At 32.2% G+C, this 20,314-nt stretch overlaps 4 protein-coding genes across 7 annotated transcripts; 3 read left to right on the forward strand and 1 right to left on the reverse strand.

The window, feature by feature from the left end:
* The first annotated feature begins 3,187 nt into the window (after nucleotides 1-3,187).
* Nucleotides 3,188-6,303, forward strand: LOC114185170 (O-methyltransferase 1, chloroplastic-like). Of its 2 annotated transcripts, none has more exons than XM_028072735.2 (7): nucleotides 3,188-3,626; nucleotides 4,194-4,345; nucleotides 4,467-4,587; nucleotides 5,053-5,183; nucleotides 5,306-5,434; nucleotides 5,529-5,693; nucleotides 5,775-6,303. In XM_028072735.2, the coding sequence occupies exons 1-7, from the start codon at nucleotides 3,452-3,454 to the stop codon at nucleotides 5,844-5,846; spliced, it is 945 nt and encodes a 314-aa protein (XP_027928536.1). In that variant the 5' UTR covers nucleotides 3,188-3,451; the 3' UTR covers nucleotides 5,847-6,303. The 2 variants fall into 2 exon arrangements, with proteins under 2 accessions (XP_027928536.1, XP_027928537.1); XM_028072736.2 differs by having other exon boundaries at nucleotides 5,059-5,183.
* Nucleotides 6,304-7,392: 1,089 nt separating this feature from the next.
* On the reverse strand, nucleotides 7,393-10,682 carry LOC114185168 (putative methyltransferase PMT19). Of its 2 annotated transcripts, none has more exons than XM_028072732.2 (6): nucleotides 9,984-10,682; nucleotides 9,103-9,313; nucleotides 8,461-8,764; nucleotides 7,966-8,373; nucleotides 7,722-7,799; nucleotides 7,393-7,631 (listed from the first exon to the last, which is right to left on the reverse strand). In XM_028072732.2, the coding sequence occupies exons 1-6, from the start codon at nucleotides 10,545-10,547 to the stop codon at nucleotides 7,424-7,426; spliced, it is 1,773 nt and encodes a 590-aa protein (XP_027928533.1). In that variant the 5' UTR covers nucleotides 10,548-10,682; the 3' UTR covers nucleotides 7,393-7,423. The 2 variants fall into 2 exon arrangements, with proteins under 2 accessions (XP_027928533.1, XP_027928535.1); XM_028072734.2 differs by having other exon boundaries at nucleotides 7,966-8,355; nucleotides 9,984-10,674.
* A 3,948-nt stretch (nucleotides 10,683-14,630) lies between these two features.
* On the forward strand, nucleotides 14,631-17,799 carry LOC114185314 (uncharacterized). Of its 2 annotated transcripts, XM_028072974.2 has the most exons (12): nucleotides 14,631-14,772; nucleotides 15,089-15,249; nucleotides 15,344-15,438; nucleotides 15,618-15,675; nucleotides 15,838-16,032; nucleotides 16,186-16,262; nucleotides 16,357-16,439; nucleotides 16,673-16,724; nucleotides 16,884-16,952; nucleotides 17,181-17,267; nucleotides 17,351-17,412; nucleotides 17,560-17,799. In XM_028072974.2, exons 2-12 carry the CDS (start codon nucleotides 15,129-15,131, stop codon nucleotides 17,696-17,698), a joined length of 1,038 nt encoding a protein of 345 aa, XP_027928775.1. In that variant the 5' UTR covers nucleotides 14,631-14,772; nucleotides 15,089-15,128; the 3' UTR covers nucleotides 17,699-17,799. The 2 variants fall into 2 exon arrangements, with proteins under 2 accessions (XP_027928775.1, XP_027928774.1); XM_028072973.2 differs by lacking the exon at nucleotides 14,631-14,772 and having other exon boundaries at nucleotides 14,896-15,249.
* A 222-nt stretch (nucleotides 17,800-18,021) lies between these two features.
* On the forward strand, nucleotides 18,022-20,169 carry LOC114185315 (uncharacterized). The gene is made up of 4 exons (XM_028072975.2): nucleotides 18,022-18,584; nucleotides 18,664-18,945; nucleotides 19,370-19,492; nucleotides 19,814-20,169. Exons 1-4 carry the CDS (start codon nucleotides 18,246-18,248, stop codon nucleotides 19,955-19,957), a joined length of 888 nt encoding a protein of 295 aa, XP_027928776.1. The 5' UTR covers nucleotides 18,022-18,245; the 3' UTR covers nucleotides 19,958-20,169.
* The last annotated feature ends 145 nt before the right edge of the window (nucleotides 20,170-20,314 follow it).

The raw sequence follows: 20,314 nt of genomic DNA on the forward strand, positions 1-20,314 counted from the left end.
TGTATTTTGCTCTTTCTTTTTCGAAATGGAATTGAAGCAATTGTTTAAGTTATAATTTTACTAATAAGAAGATAATGAAGTCATAAATCTGAAAAAATAATATAAAAAAATATGTTAATTATCTAGGATTAGTAGAAAGACTTGTATGATTTATTAAAAAGTGTGAAGTAAATATTTTAAACATGGTTGAATAAGTTTGATTTGAAAAACAAATAGTTTTTCTGTTAAATATATATTTTTGTCAATAAAACTTCTGAAAAAATGAGGTGTTCCTTAAATTCAAATACCAATTTGGAAAATAATGAAAAACCTGTCAATTTTTTAAAAGATTTTTTTTTCTTTTATTTGTTAATATAGAATGCATCAAATTAAATAAATGTATTTGCTTTAGTCAATTGATGTATGCCAATTGAATATGTGAATTCACTAATTAATAGAATTAAAAATAAATAAACATTGTGATTAGAGTATTGGATGAGTTTCTACATTTAAGATTGAATTTATATGAATTTATATTATAAAATGCACTTTGGGTAGATTTTTACGTTTTAAAGTTATTGAGAATATAAGTGAGTTTAGATGATATAAAATGTTGAAACATGAAAGTATGAAAAAATGTGCCATACTGTTTTAAAGTTTTGAGTTGAAATTAATATAAAATATCATCTTATATGGGTTTTACAGTTTACTTCTTAATAAATTTTGCTGTAATTAGAATTTAAATTGAATTAGGGATTGCAGATTGATCTTTAGATGTCTTAGCTCTTCACCACCTAACTCAAGGATGAAAAAATCCACATAAAACAATATAAAAAAGAATTAAACTTACCTTCTTCATTTCCCAAAAAAATTAAAATAAACTAAATTATACTTGCATATTTATATGTTTATGAAACTACTCTAATATAAATATCCTATGTAAATATGTATTGGAAAAGTTAAAAAAATTCTCAAATCAATAATTTTATAATTTTATTAAAAAAAAATTAAAATCATTTTTAACTATTTTTAATTCATTCACATATAATTATTGATTGATATTTTGTAAGATGCATCAAAGGGTGAAAAATTACATTTAATTTGATTAAACTGATCCGATGATCAATACTTCACATGGATGACGACAAATAAAAAAAAAAATCTCAACGTTGATGATCATCATTCAAATATAAACCTTGAATTTTGTGTTTTTATCTTCTTTTATAAAAAAACAAATTATTTTTTAGCTTCTATTTTAAAAAATATAAGATTTATTATATGACCCATTATTAAAAATATTTATCTAATACATTTTTATTTAAATTAAATTTTAGGAAATATTTATGTTTTTATTTATATAATATAATAGAGTATAAAGGATATATGAATAAAATAAAATAAGAAGTTTACCATATCTATTTTGTGTATCATATATCTTATAGTTTCATAGCCTATAAATGTTTTTAAAATTTTTTATAATTATGTGACTCAAAATATTTTATATTGTAATTATGTGTGACTTCTAAAATTAAAAAAGTATGCATCAAATTTTTTAATCAAAATACGCACTTAAGAAAATCTCGAGTGTATTAAAAGATGACTATTTTTAATATTAAATTGTTTAAATGATAATAATATTAATTAAATAACAAATAAAAAAGTTAAAAATATTCACTAACAAAATTGTAACTACTCCTAAAATTTATTTTCAGGCTTCTGTTAATTTTTTATGTTATTTGAATTGAAATTAGCTAATAATTTTATCATGGGCTTTGTTTAAGATTGTATGATTAAATTGAAATAAAAAAAAATATGTATTGTAACAGGTTCTCAGTGATCTGAACTTAGTGAAAAAAATGACGCTGAATTTAAAGATCTTATCTATTTTAAATTGAATCAATAACTTGTTCCTCATTCTGTAAAACAAAGTAAATAAATAAAGTAAAATCTATCACAATTCATACATTGTTACAATTAGCCAAAAGATAACTGGTTTCAATTTAAGTATGAGATTGAGATTGAGTTTTGGATATGGTCCACTTAATTAAATTCTAACTTTGTTTTAATTTAACTTATGATGTTGAGACTGAATTTTTAAATATGTTACCATTAACTAAAATCGTTCCAATCTAATAATAATGTGGAGATATGTTTTAGTTAACTAAAGATCACTCATTCCAATTTAACTTGTGTGAGGGACAAAGTGAGGTTTTGTTTTTAGGTATAGAAAATAAAAATTGAACTTCAAAATGTAGTTACCGATTACAAGGTAAAAACACAACAATTGATTACCATAACTAGTGTACCTATTTTCTTCTCAAATTCAGTTTTCAAATTCAGAAGCTATTGCTCCTAAATTTTATGGATTCACATTACTATTACATTAGTGTATATATAGAAAATGTTTTCCAATATTGGCAAATAACTGCACCAAACTAAACAGAGAAATTTTGTAAATAAATAAAAAACTTGAAAAACGTGTGATAGTAATTTTGTAAAAAAAAAGAGAGTTTTTTATTATTATTAAAAACACTAAGCAAAAGAAAGAAAAAATGGAAGGAGCAAGAAAATTGGCTTTTCCTAGTACATCTAGCCTATTTAAGAACAATTACTCATGTTATAGGCAAAATTTGAAAACGAAATATTTTTATAAGTTAAAATTAACTTGTACAGAAAAATAGAAAGATAGAAACTTCAACAATTTACATAAGATGATTTTTACTAAATAATTTAAATATAGATTATTGTTAATTTTTTAAAGAAACCATAATATTTTCTTATAAAAATATTTTTCAATATTTTTTTTATGTTTCTAAAAGGAAAAATTTTATTAAACGGGTATTGGTTTATTTTAACATTTTAAAACTATCCTTATCGAAGAAAGCTTTCACCTTAGGATATTTAATATCAATTATTTTTAAAAAAATAGCCAACTATATATTACAAATTACAAAGATTACATTTTTTTTTGGCAAAAAGTTAAATACCTAGAAAAAATAATCATGATTATTAAATATTGCAGGCCCTACCTATATATGTGTAGCACGTTACAAACTGAAATTTTCTATACCAGAAACCAAAACCCTATAAAGATAGTTACTGACATCAAATAAAAGAATTCACGGAAAAAAAAATCTCTTAAAATTAATTGGAATCACTTAATAAATTCAGATAATATAACTTTTCTCATTTAAATAGTTTAACCAGCTTCTTCTTCGTCTCTTTCCACCAGCTCACAAAACGGGACAACGAACCAGTGTCCACAAACGCATCATCAGGGATCCTCCACCACCGGCGTCCACGCACCACAGCACCGGTGAACAAACAAACTACGGCCACCAGCACCTCCTCCAAACGCATCCACAATCAGATCTGAACCAGCAGAATCGATTGTCATGGGGGAGAATCGGTTGTCACCTCCCATTCTTGCACAGGCTCTCAACTCAAATCCCTTATCCTTTTGAAATGCTTGATGGGTTTTTCACAAGCTTTCCCTGTAGCCTGTATTAATAACCTTCCCTCAATTGTATGCATCTCTAAGAGGAAGCTCTGTGTTTCTACTGCAAAACTCAGCCCGGACAATGACCCATTACTCCTTTCTGCCACTGCTTCTGCTTCTCTTCGGTACCACGAATCTCTTCGACCAGGCAAATTAATCCATCTCTGCCTTTCATTCCACTGTACTCTCTTTAGGAAATTCTATCTCATTTTGACATTTCATCGGGCATTTCAGGGGTCTTGATGATGAATGATAATAATGCATGAGTATGGTTGAATTTTCTTGCTTCAAAGTACAAAAGCCTTTATCTTTACATGGAATAGTCCAGCAAATGGTAGCTGTAGGTTCATTGTGCTAAGCTAGCATTTTATTGTCACCATTCAAAGTAGGTTGTTTGAGTTCACTGTTGGAAAAAGATTTGTTTTTTTAACATCGAGAGAAGAAAAGCAACGAGAAATGTAGTTCTGATAGGTGATATGATCTGTTGAGAAAAAAAAAAAAAAGAGACAAAATAATAGGCAATGGAGTGTCTGATCTAGGAAGGTGTGAATGTATCATTAATTTTCTCTCTCTCAGTATATGTGTGTGAGTTTGCATATATCACATTTTTTTGAAGCAAATGATAAAGCATTGTTATTTAGATGCTGCATTTTGTCATGTCACCGTGGTGTACAAGATCAACGTGTCTCATAGTATCACTTCTTCGCAAGTGCAGAGCCTCTGTTTCTAGACCCATATGCTGGTTGTTTTGTCCCTGATAATACTCCCGAGGATGTGATTCCGGACTTGCATCCCTACTGTCTTGCAGCCAAGTTCATTGATGATAAGCTGCTTCATACAGTTAGTCTTATTGATGGACTAAAGCAGGTATTTGCTTAGTGTATGTATGCTTCTGAGGATAATCTTGTAGCCTCTTAAATTACTATTTTTCATTAAGTACTTATTGGATGACATTGCATCGTTTGATATGAATTTTCCTTAATCGCAGCTAGTTTTTTTGACTGATGGCATGGATACACGCCCATACAGACTTCAGTGGCCCACTTCGACCATAATATTTGACATATCCCCTGAAATTGTATTTAAGTTTGCAGCTGAGAAGCTTAAAGGTGACATTTGTTGAACTAGTGGACGATAATCTTTTAAGCACTATCATTGTCAAATCTAAATGTCATTGAGCAATGTTTATTATAGGGACAATAGTGTGAGCCTAAAACCTTGTAAATACACATGCAAGCTAGATGGATCAGGATTTGGATTCTCTTAGTCAGATAAGTATTTTCAAATGATTACAGCATACAAAGAGCAAGGTAGACACAAAGTAACTCAATATGTGCAATGGAATATTTGTTTATTTCTCTTTCATTTAGGGAAAAGCTTAGGAAAGAATCCAAATCCAATTGGAAACTGTTCTATGTAGACTACAACGTTCTTATTATAAATTCAACAAAATCATTTCCTTGGTTCGTTGTGGGGTCACAAAAATCCGTAGAAAAGGATGCAAGAGTTGGTCCTTTTATTTTGTGTTGTGCATTCACTGTGATGAAAACATCTAATTGTGTCTTTTTTAAAAGCTTCAGATGTTGGGGCTAAGATACCCAAAGGTTGCATATTCTGTCATATTCCACTGGAATCATCTGACATGGAGCAGGCTATGCAATTTAAGGGCTACAGTGGTAGTAGACCAAGCATATGGGTCCTGCAGGTAATTAATCCTATCATTTTTTCTGCAATTAGTAAACTCTCGAAATCAAAAGCAATGCTGGTTTTGGGGTAAGAGGGATTCTTTGCTTGAGAGGTTAGTCACGTAGGTTTATTCCTGCTCAGGGATTTCCAATGATGACACTGGCAAATTTTGAAGAGGTTTTGTCAATGATTAGCAGTTTGGCCATGAAGGGATCCCTTTTTTTGGGAGAGCTTCCAGCATGCTTAGCTGAGACAGACCCAGAAATCAAGGTTAGTGCACAAATAATTTAATTAATTCATTAAAATAATTTTCTTCACCATGCAAAAGTGAGCAAAAATAAATCTTTTATTGTCTCTTGCATAGTCCAATATAAGGCAATGGTTGGATAAACTATTCATGAGCAAGGGATTTCGGGTGGAAATGATCAACTATGAAGAGATTGCAGGGAGTTATGGTAAAGATTTTGCATCAGGGCACAATAATAGTATACTGTTTGCCGCAGAACAGCTGTTACATTCTGATGATCAGGTGAGGCACTTTGTATTCAGATTTACATGGTATTTCGCAATGGTGTGTATAAAGCATAACAAGGCAATGATATTATGGCAGATGGAATCATGGAGACGAGAATTTCAAAGGATAGAGAATGAAGGTGATGAAGACGGTTTTGAAGAGTTATAGACAAGCATATAAGCTTCATCTCACCCTCATTAGCCTAAAACTTTCAAAGATCCCACTGTGGAAGTTATAACACCTGATGCTGTGTACAGGAGAAGATCTTGTAGGAGCAGATGTTTGACTAGGATTATCATTTACATGAGGAGGGGGAATCTCTTGGAACAGATGCTGCTGAAGTTTCCACATCTCTGAAATCAAAACAATAAAAGTAATAGATTCTGTTGGGAATAAGTGTTGTCTGTAGTGTAACAGATCTTACCTTTCACTGGGTACAGGGCTGCGAGATTCACCAACAGCTTCTTCATAGCTAGGAGGAGCAACACCCATATTTTTCTCAGAAATTTTCCGCTCAAGCCTGCCATTTTTTGCATTGTGCATTATAAACCTTAAAAATGCCTTGCAGCCATTTGCACAAATGACACAGAAGGTTTATTTCAATGACAAATTTACCTTGCTTCCAGAGATTAGTCTTCAGCTTTAACGTTGCTTCCACTGAGAGATCATTTCACAAAAAGATAGGTTAGAAGCAAATGATTCACATCACAAAGCAATAACATCAATCGCCATGTTCTCATGATAAATGGAAAGAAAATATGGGAAGGAAAGAACTTGCACCTTCAAGCAGACTGCTACCAAAAGATATCAAGACCAAGTAAAAGTTCAGTTCACAACTCTATTTTTCTAGTATCTTGAGTACAAGAAGGATAGAACTAAAGCAATATTCATATTCTGATAATTTAATGGCCAAGGACAAGACAAGCAAGAAAAGATCTCACAAGACCACACTCTAATTTGGTACAAATGTAAATATTTTCTATAAATTATCATGCGTAGACAAGACTTTGTTCCACTAATTATGTTAACAGGTTAAAAATCACATGCGTTTTTTGTAAGTTACTTCTATACAGTAAAGATAATACTCTGTTCCTTCTATACAGCTCTTATTTTGTAAGTTACTTCAATACAGTAAAGATCAAAACCACTAAGGTGGTGAATACTTTGGATTCTCCACACCAACTGTTAAATTTTCAAACTGAGAAGCTTAAAAATGTATCCCGCTTTCTAAAATGAAAGCCACCAGTCACCAAGGAACAAACATGAATACAAGATTATTCTGCCAGAACTTAGCGAAAATAAAAAAATGGGACAAAGGATAGAGAATGAAGGTGACGAAGACGGTTTTGAAGAGTTATAGACAAGCATATAAGCTTCCTCTCACCCTCATTAGCCTTAAAAGGATACTTCTATTGCTACAAGGGTTTTTCGGGGCATTATCCTCTATACGATTGATGGTGTTCTTGTATATATTTTAAGGAGTGCAGTTATGAACTAACGTGTAATATAGCTTCCGTGAGTTGATTGAAATTATTAATAATAAAACATCTTAGCTGGTTGTATTTGGACATAAGTAAGCTTCATCGTGGATGGAGGATCTCAAATCAAATTTCAAAATACACTGAAAAATAATCTAAGGAAGGTATATTGTGAGAAACTCGTTGATTTTTTGTAAGAAAAGACTTAAAGAACAAAAGAAATTAGCTTCTGATGGTAACTAAAAAATCACTTAACAAGATACAAATTTAATCGGTATCGTTAAGATCAATGAGCAGAATCATTTCAGAATGAAAAGTTCCATCTTGGTCACCAGCTACTACTGTTCCTTTCCATCTTATTTTATCAGTTATTTCTTTTACTTTAACAATTACATCTTTTTCATCTCTAATGATCACAGCTCCTTTCGGACGAACAATGCGATGCATCTCCAAAACAATATCACTTATGTCACACCTGCAACAGACCAACTCAATTTTTTATCATAAACTTGTAAATTAAGAACTTTTAAGATCAACAATGCAATTTTCTCAGTAGTTTGCTTACTTGTCCATATACATGCTGAATATACCGCTAGCATGTATCAAGTCATATGTTCGTGGATATGTAGAAAAGGGCTCACACCTGCAACCAAGACAATGTTTTTCCTTCATCATTCACACACTTCGATGCAGACAGAGACAAAGGTAAATATGTCCCGAAATAGTACAGTAGCTAAAGGACTCGGAGGACAATTTGCAAGTAACTTTAGATTGAAGAAAAAAGGGAAATGGGGAAGGAATATTCGCACCAATCCATGTAAGTTCCTATAAGGCCTCGTTCATAGATGATGCCAAGATTGCTGCTTTTTGCATCAAAGGGAACCACATTCATAACCCAAATAGGATATTTCACCATTGCAGCTGCAAATCCCCCAAAGCCAGCATTCATATCCATAACATTTCTATATTTACCGGAAGAAATGGATTTTAGCATGACCCCATAATCGGACACTCTTCTTTTCCATGTTCGATTATCTTTAGTATATGCTTTGAGTGTGAAGTCGTCATCATTTTCATTTCTGATCCTTGGTGGAACACTTTTCAACCTCGTAGGCCATTTCTCAAGAACGCCACCAGATACTTCGTGGACATTTTTCACGTCTGGAAGAGGAAAAATGCATGGAGTCATTTTGGTATACCTGTTGAATGGTTCATAACTATGAAGTATAAATATAATACGATGAAAAATGATTAACAAACCATGAAAAAAACTGATCACAGAAACCTTAGCAAAACAAACTTACCATCCAGCATCTGGGTCAGACTCTGATGAGTTGCAGAACTTGGGGGATCTCAAAGTCTGAAACTTTTTCATGCAGCTGATGCGATCTATGCGTTTTTGCCAGACAGCAATCTGATCTTTCTCAGCAACTTTTTCCCAACACAGTTGCTTTGCAAGGTTTTCCAAAACGTTTTGCTCCTTTTCTAGCACCTGAGGCTCTGTTTCCCAAGCTTTGTAGTTTACCCTCCAATTTATGGGTGGCCCAGACAGTACCCAAAATCCACCAGGACGCAAAATCCGGTCAATCTCTCTTAGGTATAGTCCATCTTCAACAATTAAAGAAATATCAGAGCAGCATCATAAGTGCAGACCAAATTTTCTACAATAAATTATCTGAATTAATCAAGCGCTGCTTCGTAAATTAGAGCACTTAATTGTGGCATTAAATGAAGTTGACCTATAGATATATAATATAAATCCCATGTCATGTGAGAGATTCCATGGTAAATCAATCAATGTTAAGTAAAATGCCCACATCCCAATAAATGGGGTAGCCAAATAGAACTTTCTTTCCAACATTCAGAATGGAAGAAGTATATTAAAAAAAGACAACCTTTTTGTAATGCATACATTTAGTGTCAAAGTGAAAACATTAAAGTAATACCATAATCAGTCCATGGGACAAGACATCTAGAGCAATGAACCATATCAAATGATCTTGAAGGGAATGTTAGCCTGTGAGTGCTTAGCACTCCAAGCATTGCAGGGAGCCCTCTTTCTAGGGCAAACTGTACTTGAGATTGATGCTCATCACTTGGTGCCAGTGACATTGTCAAGATATCATAGTCAGTCAGAGAGGCTCCAAAACTTGCAACCTGCAATTATGCATGTTTGGAACACATTCAATACCAGTAAAGATGAGTAGGAGTTTAATTTTTATATATACATTATCAACATAAGAAACACATACTGTTAATTCATTAGAAAAGAAATCAGTTTTTTTATTTAAATTAAGTGCTGATAAATAAACCCAAAAAGATGAACCAAGCTTCATTAGGCAGAGTGAAAATTTTCCGACATTGAGTTACCTCAAGTTTTTGACTGGTTAGTAGAACTAAACAGGTTCAGTATGAAACGATGCAAATCAAACATGATAGAACATTCAAATCCTATGTTAGTAAAAGTGCAGTTCGAAGAAGACATGTCAATAAATCCTATTACTTATGTTCTTTAGTAAACTTCAGTTCATGAAAAAGTTTGTTACTGCTATACATAAGCTCTCATCAATAATAGCTTACCGAGATAATAAGTACTTAATTAACCAAAGACATCCTAAAATGTCAATGTTTTCTTCCAAATAATTGAACTCCTCCATCGACAGAACCATATTTTCCACTATGACAACAAGCCAAACAAGAGAGGAGAAAACAAAATGAAGATAAAGATAAAGATAAGGCAGTGAAACAGTTTGAAGAAAGATAGTGGAAGAAAAGAAAAAGCACAAGATACAACATATATGTATAACTAAGCTATATTTAAGCTCACCCCACAACCAACATCAAGCACTGTTCTGATATCCCCAGATTTCAAAGACACAGGAAGAAGACGGTTTAGAGCATGAATATAAGCATTGGCACCTTCGGTAAACGAAGTGCCACCTCCTGGAAACACAAAACGGTCACCTTCCAACCTAACCCAGTTCTGCGACTTCTTGTACTCCACTAGCTTGGGAAAAGGCACGTTACTGAACCATGCAGTGACCTTGCTCTTAGGCCAAGGAAACGGGGTTTGGTAGTTCGGTGGGGTTGGAATGAGGCACCTCAACCTTTGAGTTCTCTCGGGGCAGTGACGTTCTTTACGGAACCATTTGGCTTTGGGGAAGTTCCTGGCCCTTATGGGGTCTTGGCATGGACAGTGATTGGTGTAGTTACTTGGGCAGAGCTCAAAATCTTCAGCTTGCAAATGCAAGTGTTTGTAGAAGTGTGGCGAAGCGAAGAAAGAGGGAGCAACGAGGACGTAGATGAAGAGAGAGACCAAGAGAAGAACCGTGGACAAGATTTTGAGACACGGGTTGTTCATCTTTATCATCATCATCATCGTCGTCGTCATCAACTTCGAGGTGCAGTGGTTTTCAGTTGTTGGCTTCTTCAAACGTGTGTGTTTCTGTTTCTAGCTATCAAAGTTTATCTTTTTATCTGCTATTTATGGTGACATATGTGAGAAGAAGATTATCCTAGTGTTGGTGTTAATTACTGTGAGTGAGTGTTAATGCAGAATCTTAGTCCTAATCAATATTTTAGTGGAGAAAACGGCATGATGCACGCAATGGAAAGCGCTGTGTGATAAAAATAAAAATTGACCAGAAAAGGAATCCTTGGATATTATGCCATGTGAACTCCCAAACATTACATCGGAGATTTGAACTTGCATTTTAGGTTAATAGTCGAATGAGTTTCAGAAAAAAGATCGAAGAGAAACAAAGTTTGTGGTTCCAAAATTCCTAAATTTTCACAAGTTTATGCTTGTTCTGTCATGCTAAGTAACTTATCCTCGGCACCAGATGTGTAAAACCTGTTTTTTTCTCTTTTTTGGATCAAAACCCTTCTTAATTATAGAATGACTCGAATCATACCTATAACTATTTTAAGAAAGTTATTGGGAAGTAATAAATGTAACATTAATTAAATACTCCACTTTCTACAAAAACATTAAATAATTAATGGTGTAGTTTAAAGTTTGAAAGAAATGTCAGGAGACAAAAAATATCAAATTCTCATTATGCCATTGCCAAATTTTTAATAATAATTAGAGTGGGTAAGATAGATAGAACCTTTCGTTTACATTTTTATATGGGTTTTTTTTAATGAAAATATAAAACTTCATTAATTTCTTTATATATATATATATATATATATATATATATATATATATATATATATATGCAGGAGGCCAATGAGCTTGCAGCGCTGCAAGATTCTGAAGCATGCAGAGCAGCGCAAGTAATGTCACATTATCAACAATTTAAAACTGTAATTTTTATTAAAAAAAATCATTTAATATTTTATAAACTTCAAAGATAACGATATAATATTCTGTAAGTATTTTAAAAATTCTACTAGATTAACCCATCAGAATACTTTAAGGAAATATTAAAAAAAAAATCCTTGATTGTAAAAAAAGAATGTGAACACACAAGTAACATTTGTAATTTGCAATTAAGTAGTTGTAGTTGTAAATAGTTGGGGCATGAAATAAATATCGATTTAAGAATTAACATAAATATATTTAGATCTTGGTTTCATTTTATGTCATTTATGGTTTCTCCATAAACTTGTATGAAAAGCGGAAAAATCTAAATTCTTTATGTGGTCGGAAACATTTTCAATTGGATAATCCATAATACTTGAAGTTGCTTTATCACAACTAAAGTATGATTTAGATGGTAGCATCTATAACCTTTTACGATATCACATCATTAAAATGTTGAATGGTTCAAGTTGTATGGAAAAGGCTTATAAATGACATAATTTGCAATTTTTTATTTCCAATGTTATTTAATGATTTGGTAGAATATTTATAGGATGGAGGTAGATTTGATTATTTTATTTAAATTTATTTTTATAGTAAAAATTTATTTCCATCTTCATATTCAATAAACATGAAAATTTTGTTTCATTTTCATTTTTATCATAGAATGTAACTACATCTGTACTTGTTAATTTACATTTAAAATATTAATTAAATATCTTTATTAAAATAAAAATTACAGAAAAAAATATAATATTATTCAATATTGAAATATTATATATTTTTCTTCGATAACAAATATCGAGATATAAAAAATAAACTACAATTATATAAATATCAAATAAGAGTATTATATAATAATTGAACAAATGTTAAATAATTACAAAAAAAAAGTAAAAATATATAATGTGTATCTGTCTCTATATTTAATTTTAAAAAATAAGTATGTAGTAATATCTAATAAATGTAAAGATTATCATTAAAAGCAAATTACCTAAAAATTTATAATGCATTTTAGAATTACTGGACTTTCAATTATATTTAATTTTACATGGTTGGTTTGCATTGTAAAATAAATCGTTGAGTATATTCAAGTATCCAAACAAAGTCTATAATTTATCTTCATCCAACTATATTTAAAACGTTGGATATTTGTAACATAATAGCAGAAGGGAAAAACATAACCTTAGTTGGAATGACTTTAAGATGAAAAAAAGAAAAATAATATTATTATTCTCATTTTTTTTATTCTTTATTTTTTTGACGTGATTTAATGTAAACTTCTTGATTAATTTATTATATTTTTTCTTTTAGAAAGAATCATATATCCATACTAAATTAAAGAAATACATATTCTGAGGTGTCAAAAAGCAAAAGCCCTAAGAATATTTGGATCCTCAACAAATTATAAGATGCTGAAGTGGCATCCAGAATGTATTAAGAAAACAATTTATTTTTCAAACTATTTAATACAAAGTTATGTTTACCAAACATTATTTATCCAAATTTATAATTAATGTCAAATTTATCTATTATTGTAAATTTTATAGATGACAAAAATGAATTTCAGTCCGTTGGTTTAGATTAAAAATTAAAATAAAAAATAACTTAATTATATTATTTATACTATACAAATGTATAATATTATTATAATGTAAATTATTAAGCCATACAAATTAAATTAAATTTTAGTTATTAATTATAATAGAATAATTTAATAATTATTTTATTAATTTGATTAAAATATTTAATTAGTTAATTAAAGATTTAGAAAAATTTATATAGTTAAATATGTTTATATAAATCTTAAAAATAGAGAAAAAAAAGTTGGTGAAGTGGTGTGTAAGTTCATAAATTCTCTTTTGTATAGATTTTACTAAAACTTTCTTCCTAAATTGTCTTAACGAGTTAACTCATCTCGTTTTTATTTTGTTTGTTATTAACGGATAATGGCAAAACGGGACGTCTAATAATTAAAAATTTGACATCTATATTTAAGTTTATGATTTTTTATTTTTTTATTTTTTTACTCAATCAAGTTTTAATATAAAATGATTTAAAATTTGATAAGTAATAAATTCGAATTTAACATTAATATGACAAAGTCCCTTTTTTTAGAAAATATGAACTTGATTAAGTTTTTTCTTCTTCTAAAATATGATACAATTAGTCGATATATATATATATATATATATATATATATAATTAACAAAAATAAAAAATATAAATATAAAAATTAATTTACTAATTAATCCTTAAAATTACATCGTAAGAATAATGATTTCTCCACTAGTATTGTTTATTCTTAAAACATGAGATACTATAATCCGTGCCTTTAGTTTTTGTTTGATTTAAGTTTGACTTGTAAAAAAAATCTTTAATTAGTAGGATGATTCTCATTTTTATTTTAGATGTGTCAATTTGATATTCGCTTTTAAAAGAATGTTAATTGAGTCTCAACTTTTGAAAAAATGTCTCAATTAGGTCTTTTTCAACAAAAAATCATTAACACCGTTACCAATATTGATATTTAAAATGACTTACAAAATCAAGTATTGATATTTATATAAAATTAAATGATAAAAGTCATGAATTAAGTTAACGAATTTAATAATTTTTGTCTGAAAGGATCTAAGTAAGACACTTTTTTAAAAGTTGAGACTAAATTGACACACTTTTAGAACCAGATACCAATATCAACGAAAGTGAATAATTAAATCTAAAAAAAAATTGAAAAATAGATTGAGATCTGGCATTGAGTGAATGACAATAAGCACTAAAAGAGACTCACAGATGCTGTGTTCTAACTTGTAATCATGAAAGGACAAAAACAATTAAGTAATGTTTAAATGTGTATTAAAAATAGCGAATGAACCATATTCGATTGTGTCCAACATGTTTTTGAATATTGACCTTTTCTTTTTGGTTAACATTTTGGCACGTTAAAAGGTGGAAGGAAGAACAACCCAAAAAGTAAAGTGACGTGAAACAGCCGAAAAGGGAGAGAAAAAAAAAAGAAGGAAAGCACCTTACGCGGCTCAAAGAGCTTGACTCTCTTTTTCTTCGAAGGATAAAGCTGAGTTGAGATACTCTCCGTCAAAAAAGATATGAAAAATACCTTTTCACATAATAAAATAAAACCTCATTTTTTTCAAATTTAAGATTGCATATTTCAAATACATGTAACCAAAGAAAAAGATCTTCGTGTGACAAAGAGGGAAGTTCATGTTTTTGTTTTGACAACGATGTTTTACCTGAAGACAAAAGAAGCAATCATGATGAAGTTTGCCTTCAGCCACATATACAGGTATCTGAAACCTTATAGTGTTGTATTAAATTTCATACATTAGTATTAATTCATAAATGAAAGTCAAAGTATATTAAATTGGGTTTATTTATTTAATGTGGTTATGTGAATGGTTGATGGGGTGAGAGAAAGAGAAAGCAAGAAGTGATGTAGACTATGCAGTGATAATTGACGGCTGAAAGTGGTTGCTTAAAATTCTGCTGAAACCTCTCTTTTTCACTCTCACTTTCTCACCCACCCAACACCATTCAATGTTCATTCCCTCCCAAACACAGTTCTAATAAAAAAAAACAACCTTTTATTCACACTGTTTCAGATTGAGTTGAGGTGAGTTGAGTTTTGTTCCCTTCCCAGATATGATGTTGAGTTTTACTAGGCTTTGGACTCCAAACACGCTTATTGGTCTGGGTTTGGGACAGTTTCTGTCTCTTCTCATCACTTCCACAGGCTTCACTTCTTCTGAATTGGCTAAAAAAGGTTTCCTTCATCTTGTTTTTTTTTTCTTTTCTTCTATTCTAATGTTTAAACCACTAATACAATTCTTCACCCTTTTGTTTTCTCGTCTTCATAGGAATTAATGCTCCCACTTCACAATCCTTTCTCAACTATGTGTTCTTGACGTTTGTCTATGGAACTATTCTCCTATATCGAAGGAAACCACTCAAGGTTATAATACTGTATGCTTATTCCACAATTTTGTTCTTAATCTTGAATGAGTATCAGTTGAGATCGGTATACACTGTTATCCAAAACACAAATTATATTATTTATTTCTGATTTTCCTCCGTTATCTAAACAATAACAGTTGATCACAACTTCACTAACTTCACATGGTTCTGAAACAGGCAAAATGGTACTATTATGTAATTCTCGGATTGGTTGATGTGGAAGCAAATTTTCTTGGTAAGTGTTTCATGTTGCTGGATGAAGACTATGATCTTATTTATAAAAAAAACATTGCAGAAATGAATATATTTATGTATTCGAATGAAGCAAGTGATATGTTGAATTAGATGATCTTGTTACTTGCAATTTTATCTAAACTAGTTCTGATCTACTGAACAGTTGTGAAGGCATACCAATACACCTCACTCACAAGTGTGATGCTACTTGACTGCTGGTCAATTCCGTCTGTGATGCTTCTTACATGGCTTTTCTTAAAGACTAAATATAGATTCAAAAAGATTACAGGCGTAGTTGTTTGTGTTTCTGGCCTTGTCCTGGTTGTGTTTTCTGATGTTCATGCAGGTGATCATGCAGGTGGGTGAGATTTTATGCACTGTGTATTGTTACTTCCCTATCTTTATGCTTAGAAATCTTGCAAAGCTAGCAAGTTTTTATCTTATGTTTAATATCATCATTAACATGAAGAATTCCATTGGTAGTAGTTCTCTGATTATTCATCTGTTACAGGTGGAAGTAATCCTCGCAAAGGTGACCTTCTAGTTATTGCTGGTGCTACACTGTATGCAATCAGTAATGTCAGCGAGGTAAGCTGATTCTGCTTCTGCTTTAAAGCGTTTTTCAACTCTCTTGCAGTTTTACATTATGTACAATTGTCCTTTTGTTGCTGCTATTTTGCAGGAATTTCTTGTGAAAAATGCTGATAGAGTTGAGCTTATGGCAATGTTAGGTCTCTCTGGTGGCATTATTAGTGCCATTCAAATGTATCCTTCAGCACATGCCTGTTCTGTTGCATAACTTATGCATCTAACTTGAATATTTGTGCCAAATAATACTTATGAAATCTCAGTTAATGACTTATTTTTCTGAGAGTCTGGTGAGATTTTTTGTGAATTGAAGTAATGACGATTCTGATATGTAATTTAATCAAGGAACAATAAAGTCGAGAACTATTTACATTTCTTTTTCTTGTTGCGATCCTTCATTATTATTACAGAAGCATACTTGAGCGCAATGAACTTAAATCTATTCATTGGTCGGCTGAGGCAGTAAGCTCTGTTCACTATGAGTAAACGACAGACTTTCACTTTAACTAGGATGTCTGATTCAAGTTATCATGTTGTTGTTGTCAGAACATGTCAACCGATGTGATGTAACACCTTCAAGCATTATTATTCATTTTCATTCCTTTCAATTTTTTATTTCAGGCACTTCCTTTTGTTGGATTTGCAGTGGCCATGTTTATGTTTTACTCTTTAGTCCCTGTTCTGCTCAAGGTATGGATTCAAACCATAACTACTCTGTTTATATCTTTTTCAGAAATCATATTTGTATTGTGACTTCGGAATAAAATGATCTAATAAAGGCACCAAAACAATTTAACAGTTATGTACTACAGTGAAAAATTGATCAGCCATCAAAATTCTTGAAATTATTCCCTAGCATTGTAGAAATTTAACCCGATTCTATAATCTATTAAACTAAGCTCTCTTGGTTTGTCACAGATCAATGGTTCTACCATGCTAAATCTGTCTCTGTTAACCTCAGACATGTGGGCTGTCTTAATTCGAATTTTTGCTTATCACGAGAAGGTCTGAGAGTAATGTTGCATCCTTTTTATATGTGTGCCACATTTTAAAGTGCTAACTTTTCTAGAGCTAATTATGTTTCCCAGGTTGATTGGATGTACTTTGTGGCATTTGGTGCAGTTACCCTTGGGCTTGTCATCTATTCAGGGTAAGTATCACTGCACAAACTTTCTTCTGGTATAGTTTCTGTTAGAACAATTGAGTATGAATGTGTATGCTTTAACATCAGTAACAGATTAAGTTTTGTTCATTTAGTATTATTATTTTTAAGGTTTGGTGTTTCATCGTATTGCAGTGGGGACAGAGACGAGGATCAGAACCCTCCAAATTCTGGCGATGATCTTCACCCTGCACTCAAACAAGATGAGGAAGCCAATTCAGGAAATCGGAGCAAAGGAACTATGGCTGGAAGCTCAAAGACCTGGGTAGCTTAGTATAGACCTGCATATTATTATTCATACATTAATCTATGTTCCTTCAGATGCTGCTCTTGTTCAAATGTTTTGTAATTTAAAGGATGCTTTAATTTTCGTTACATTGAATTTTGAAAAACCCTCGATCATACGTGAATACAGACACGAAGATACGAATACAACACGGACGAAGATACAGATATACGACTAAATTAGAAAAATATAAAACATGGAAATGTATACATACACTAGTTTGAAACTGTTATTTAACATTTCAACAACTAACACAAAAATAATGTGAAGAAATCAATAGCATGTGCGTGTTCTGAATTAAGGTTGCATGGAAAATATTGGAAAGGAGATGAACATGGAAAGAAGAGAATTAAGAATCGGAAAGGATGAAAAAAAATAAATGTAGTGTGTTGCACGGGGAAGGTAAAATGTGATTTCATGGAAATTTAAAAAAGAAATGAAAAAAGAGGAAGAAAAAAAATAGTAGTATAAAGCATGGTGTTAGGTCAGTAGAGAAGTGAAGTGAAGTGAAGTGAAGTGAAGAGAGTGCGATACGATGTCGAAGGCGAAGGTGCTTAGAGAACTGTTGCAAACCCCCGGCGTTCACCAGGGCCCGGCGTGCTTCGACGCTCTCGGGGCAAAGCTCATTGAATCCGCCGGTTTCCCTTATTGCATCACCAGCGGCTTCTCCATCGCCGCTTCAAGGCTGGCTTTACCCGACACCGGCTTCATCTCTTACGGCGAAATGCTCGATCAGTGCCAACTCATCGCCGACGCCGTCTCGATTCCCATCATCGCCGACGCCGACAACGGTTACGGCAACGCCATGAACCTCAAGAGGACCGTCAAGGGTTTCATTGCCGCCGGCTTCGCAGGAATCCTTCTCGAAGATCAGGTCACTTACTCGCTCCTCTTTCTTTTCTCACACCTTCAATTATTGTTCTTGTTCTTAATGACCTAATCGAATTGGACAGGTTGCGCCGAAAGCGTGTGGGCACACGCGCGGAAGGAAGGTGTTGCCCAGGGAAGAGGCGGTGATGAAGATTAGAGCCGCCGTGGATGCTCGAGCAGAGAGCGGCTCCGATATTGTGATTGTGGCGCGCACCGATGCTCGGCAAGCCGTGTCCTTGGAGGAAGCGCTCATCAGGTGCAACGCTTTTGCCGAAGCTGGGGCCGATGTTCTTTTCATAGACGCACTCGCTTCCGTTGAAGAAATGAAAGCTCTTTGTCAAGTTTCTCCCCATGTTCCTAAACTGGTATATTCATCGTTCTCCTAACAATGCATGCCTTGCCTCTTCAATTGCACACAAACTGTTCCCCAAAATGCTCTTTGCAAGATTTCCGCATGCCTGATTTGCTCTGTTTCTCATTTAACTAGTTCCAATTAACAGCTTGAACTGCATAAATTGATTTTCATTTACCAGATAAGTTTAATTTCTTTTCTATCAATTTTTACACTACGGTATCAAAATCAGTTCACTTTTAATGTTGGACCATTTCCCATATATCTAGTCTTACAATTTGGACAATCTTCTTCTGTTAACTTAGCTTTTGAGAATGAATTAGTTCCATTCGTTTGTAGTAACTTGGTAACTAAGTTGGTGATCATTTGTTATTACGACTCAAGGTGTGAAGTATAAACTCGTTGAGGTTGTTAACCCATACTCTCGTGTTGTATAGGCCAATATGCTTGAAGGAGGAGGCAAAACGCCTATACTGAGTCCTAAGGAGCTTGAAGAAGTTGGTTTTAAACTTGCTGTTTATCCACTTTCCTTGGTGGGGGTTTGCATACGAGCAATGCAGGTAAAACTTTTTTCCCATTTATTGTTTTACTACGTTTATGATATCTGGTTGCGTGGTAAGTTCAGGCTTTAGATCAGATATGCAGAGATACTTGTGGTGCTTCCTTGAATTGTTGTTGGAGGAGTTCTTCCTTTACCCGTTTTAAATTTGCATATAACAAGCCTATTTGAGTTCGTTTTTGATGTTTTAATTTTGTGGAGTTTAATTTTCAGATAATAAATATATATATATATATATATATATATATATATATATATATATATATATATATATATATATATATATATATATATATATATATATATCTGACTGAATTTGTAGGATGCACTCACTGCAATTAAAGGAGGCGGTGTTCCTCCTCCAGGAAGCATGCCATCTTTTGAAGAAATTAAGGACATTGTAGGTTTCAACGCTTACTACAAAGAAGAAGAGCGCTATGCTACAAACACCAATAAACAGGCTTAAAGGGAGATTTTAGAGACAAGAACACTTTTTTACGAAGAAGGGTATTCTAGTGTCGATGACGTGCTTATCCAAGTGGTAATTGTATTATGAGCCATGTATTTGGGTTGTTACTGTTATTCTTGAATGTCTATGGGATTTGTTTGAGACAGTGTATGCATCTGGTTAGTAATTTGTCAAAAATAAATAAAACCCGTCTAATTAGTCGTTCATAATTTTCATAAATTTTATCAAGTTTCCTGCTCTAACAAAGTTCAGGTAACTTTCATGGTGGAACAAGGACCCGTTTTGTGTTTAAAGTTTACTTTGCAAGATACTATTTTAATATTTTTGACTAAATTTTGGTAAAAGCCTTTATTT

Source organism: Vigna unguiculata, chromosome 5 (genome assembly GCF_037176805.1).
Source record: "Vigna unguiculata cultivar grain cowpea cultivar isolate G323 ecotype 2 chromosome 5, ASM3717680v1, whole genome shotgun sequence".
In the NCBI taxonomy this organism is placed as follows: Eukaryota; Viridiplantae; Streptophyta; class Magnoliopsida; order Fabales; family Fabaceae; genus Vigna; species Vigna unguiculata.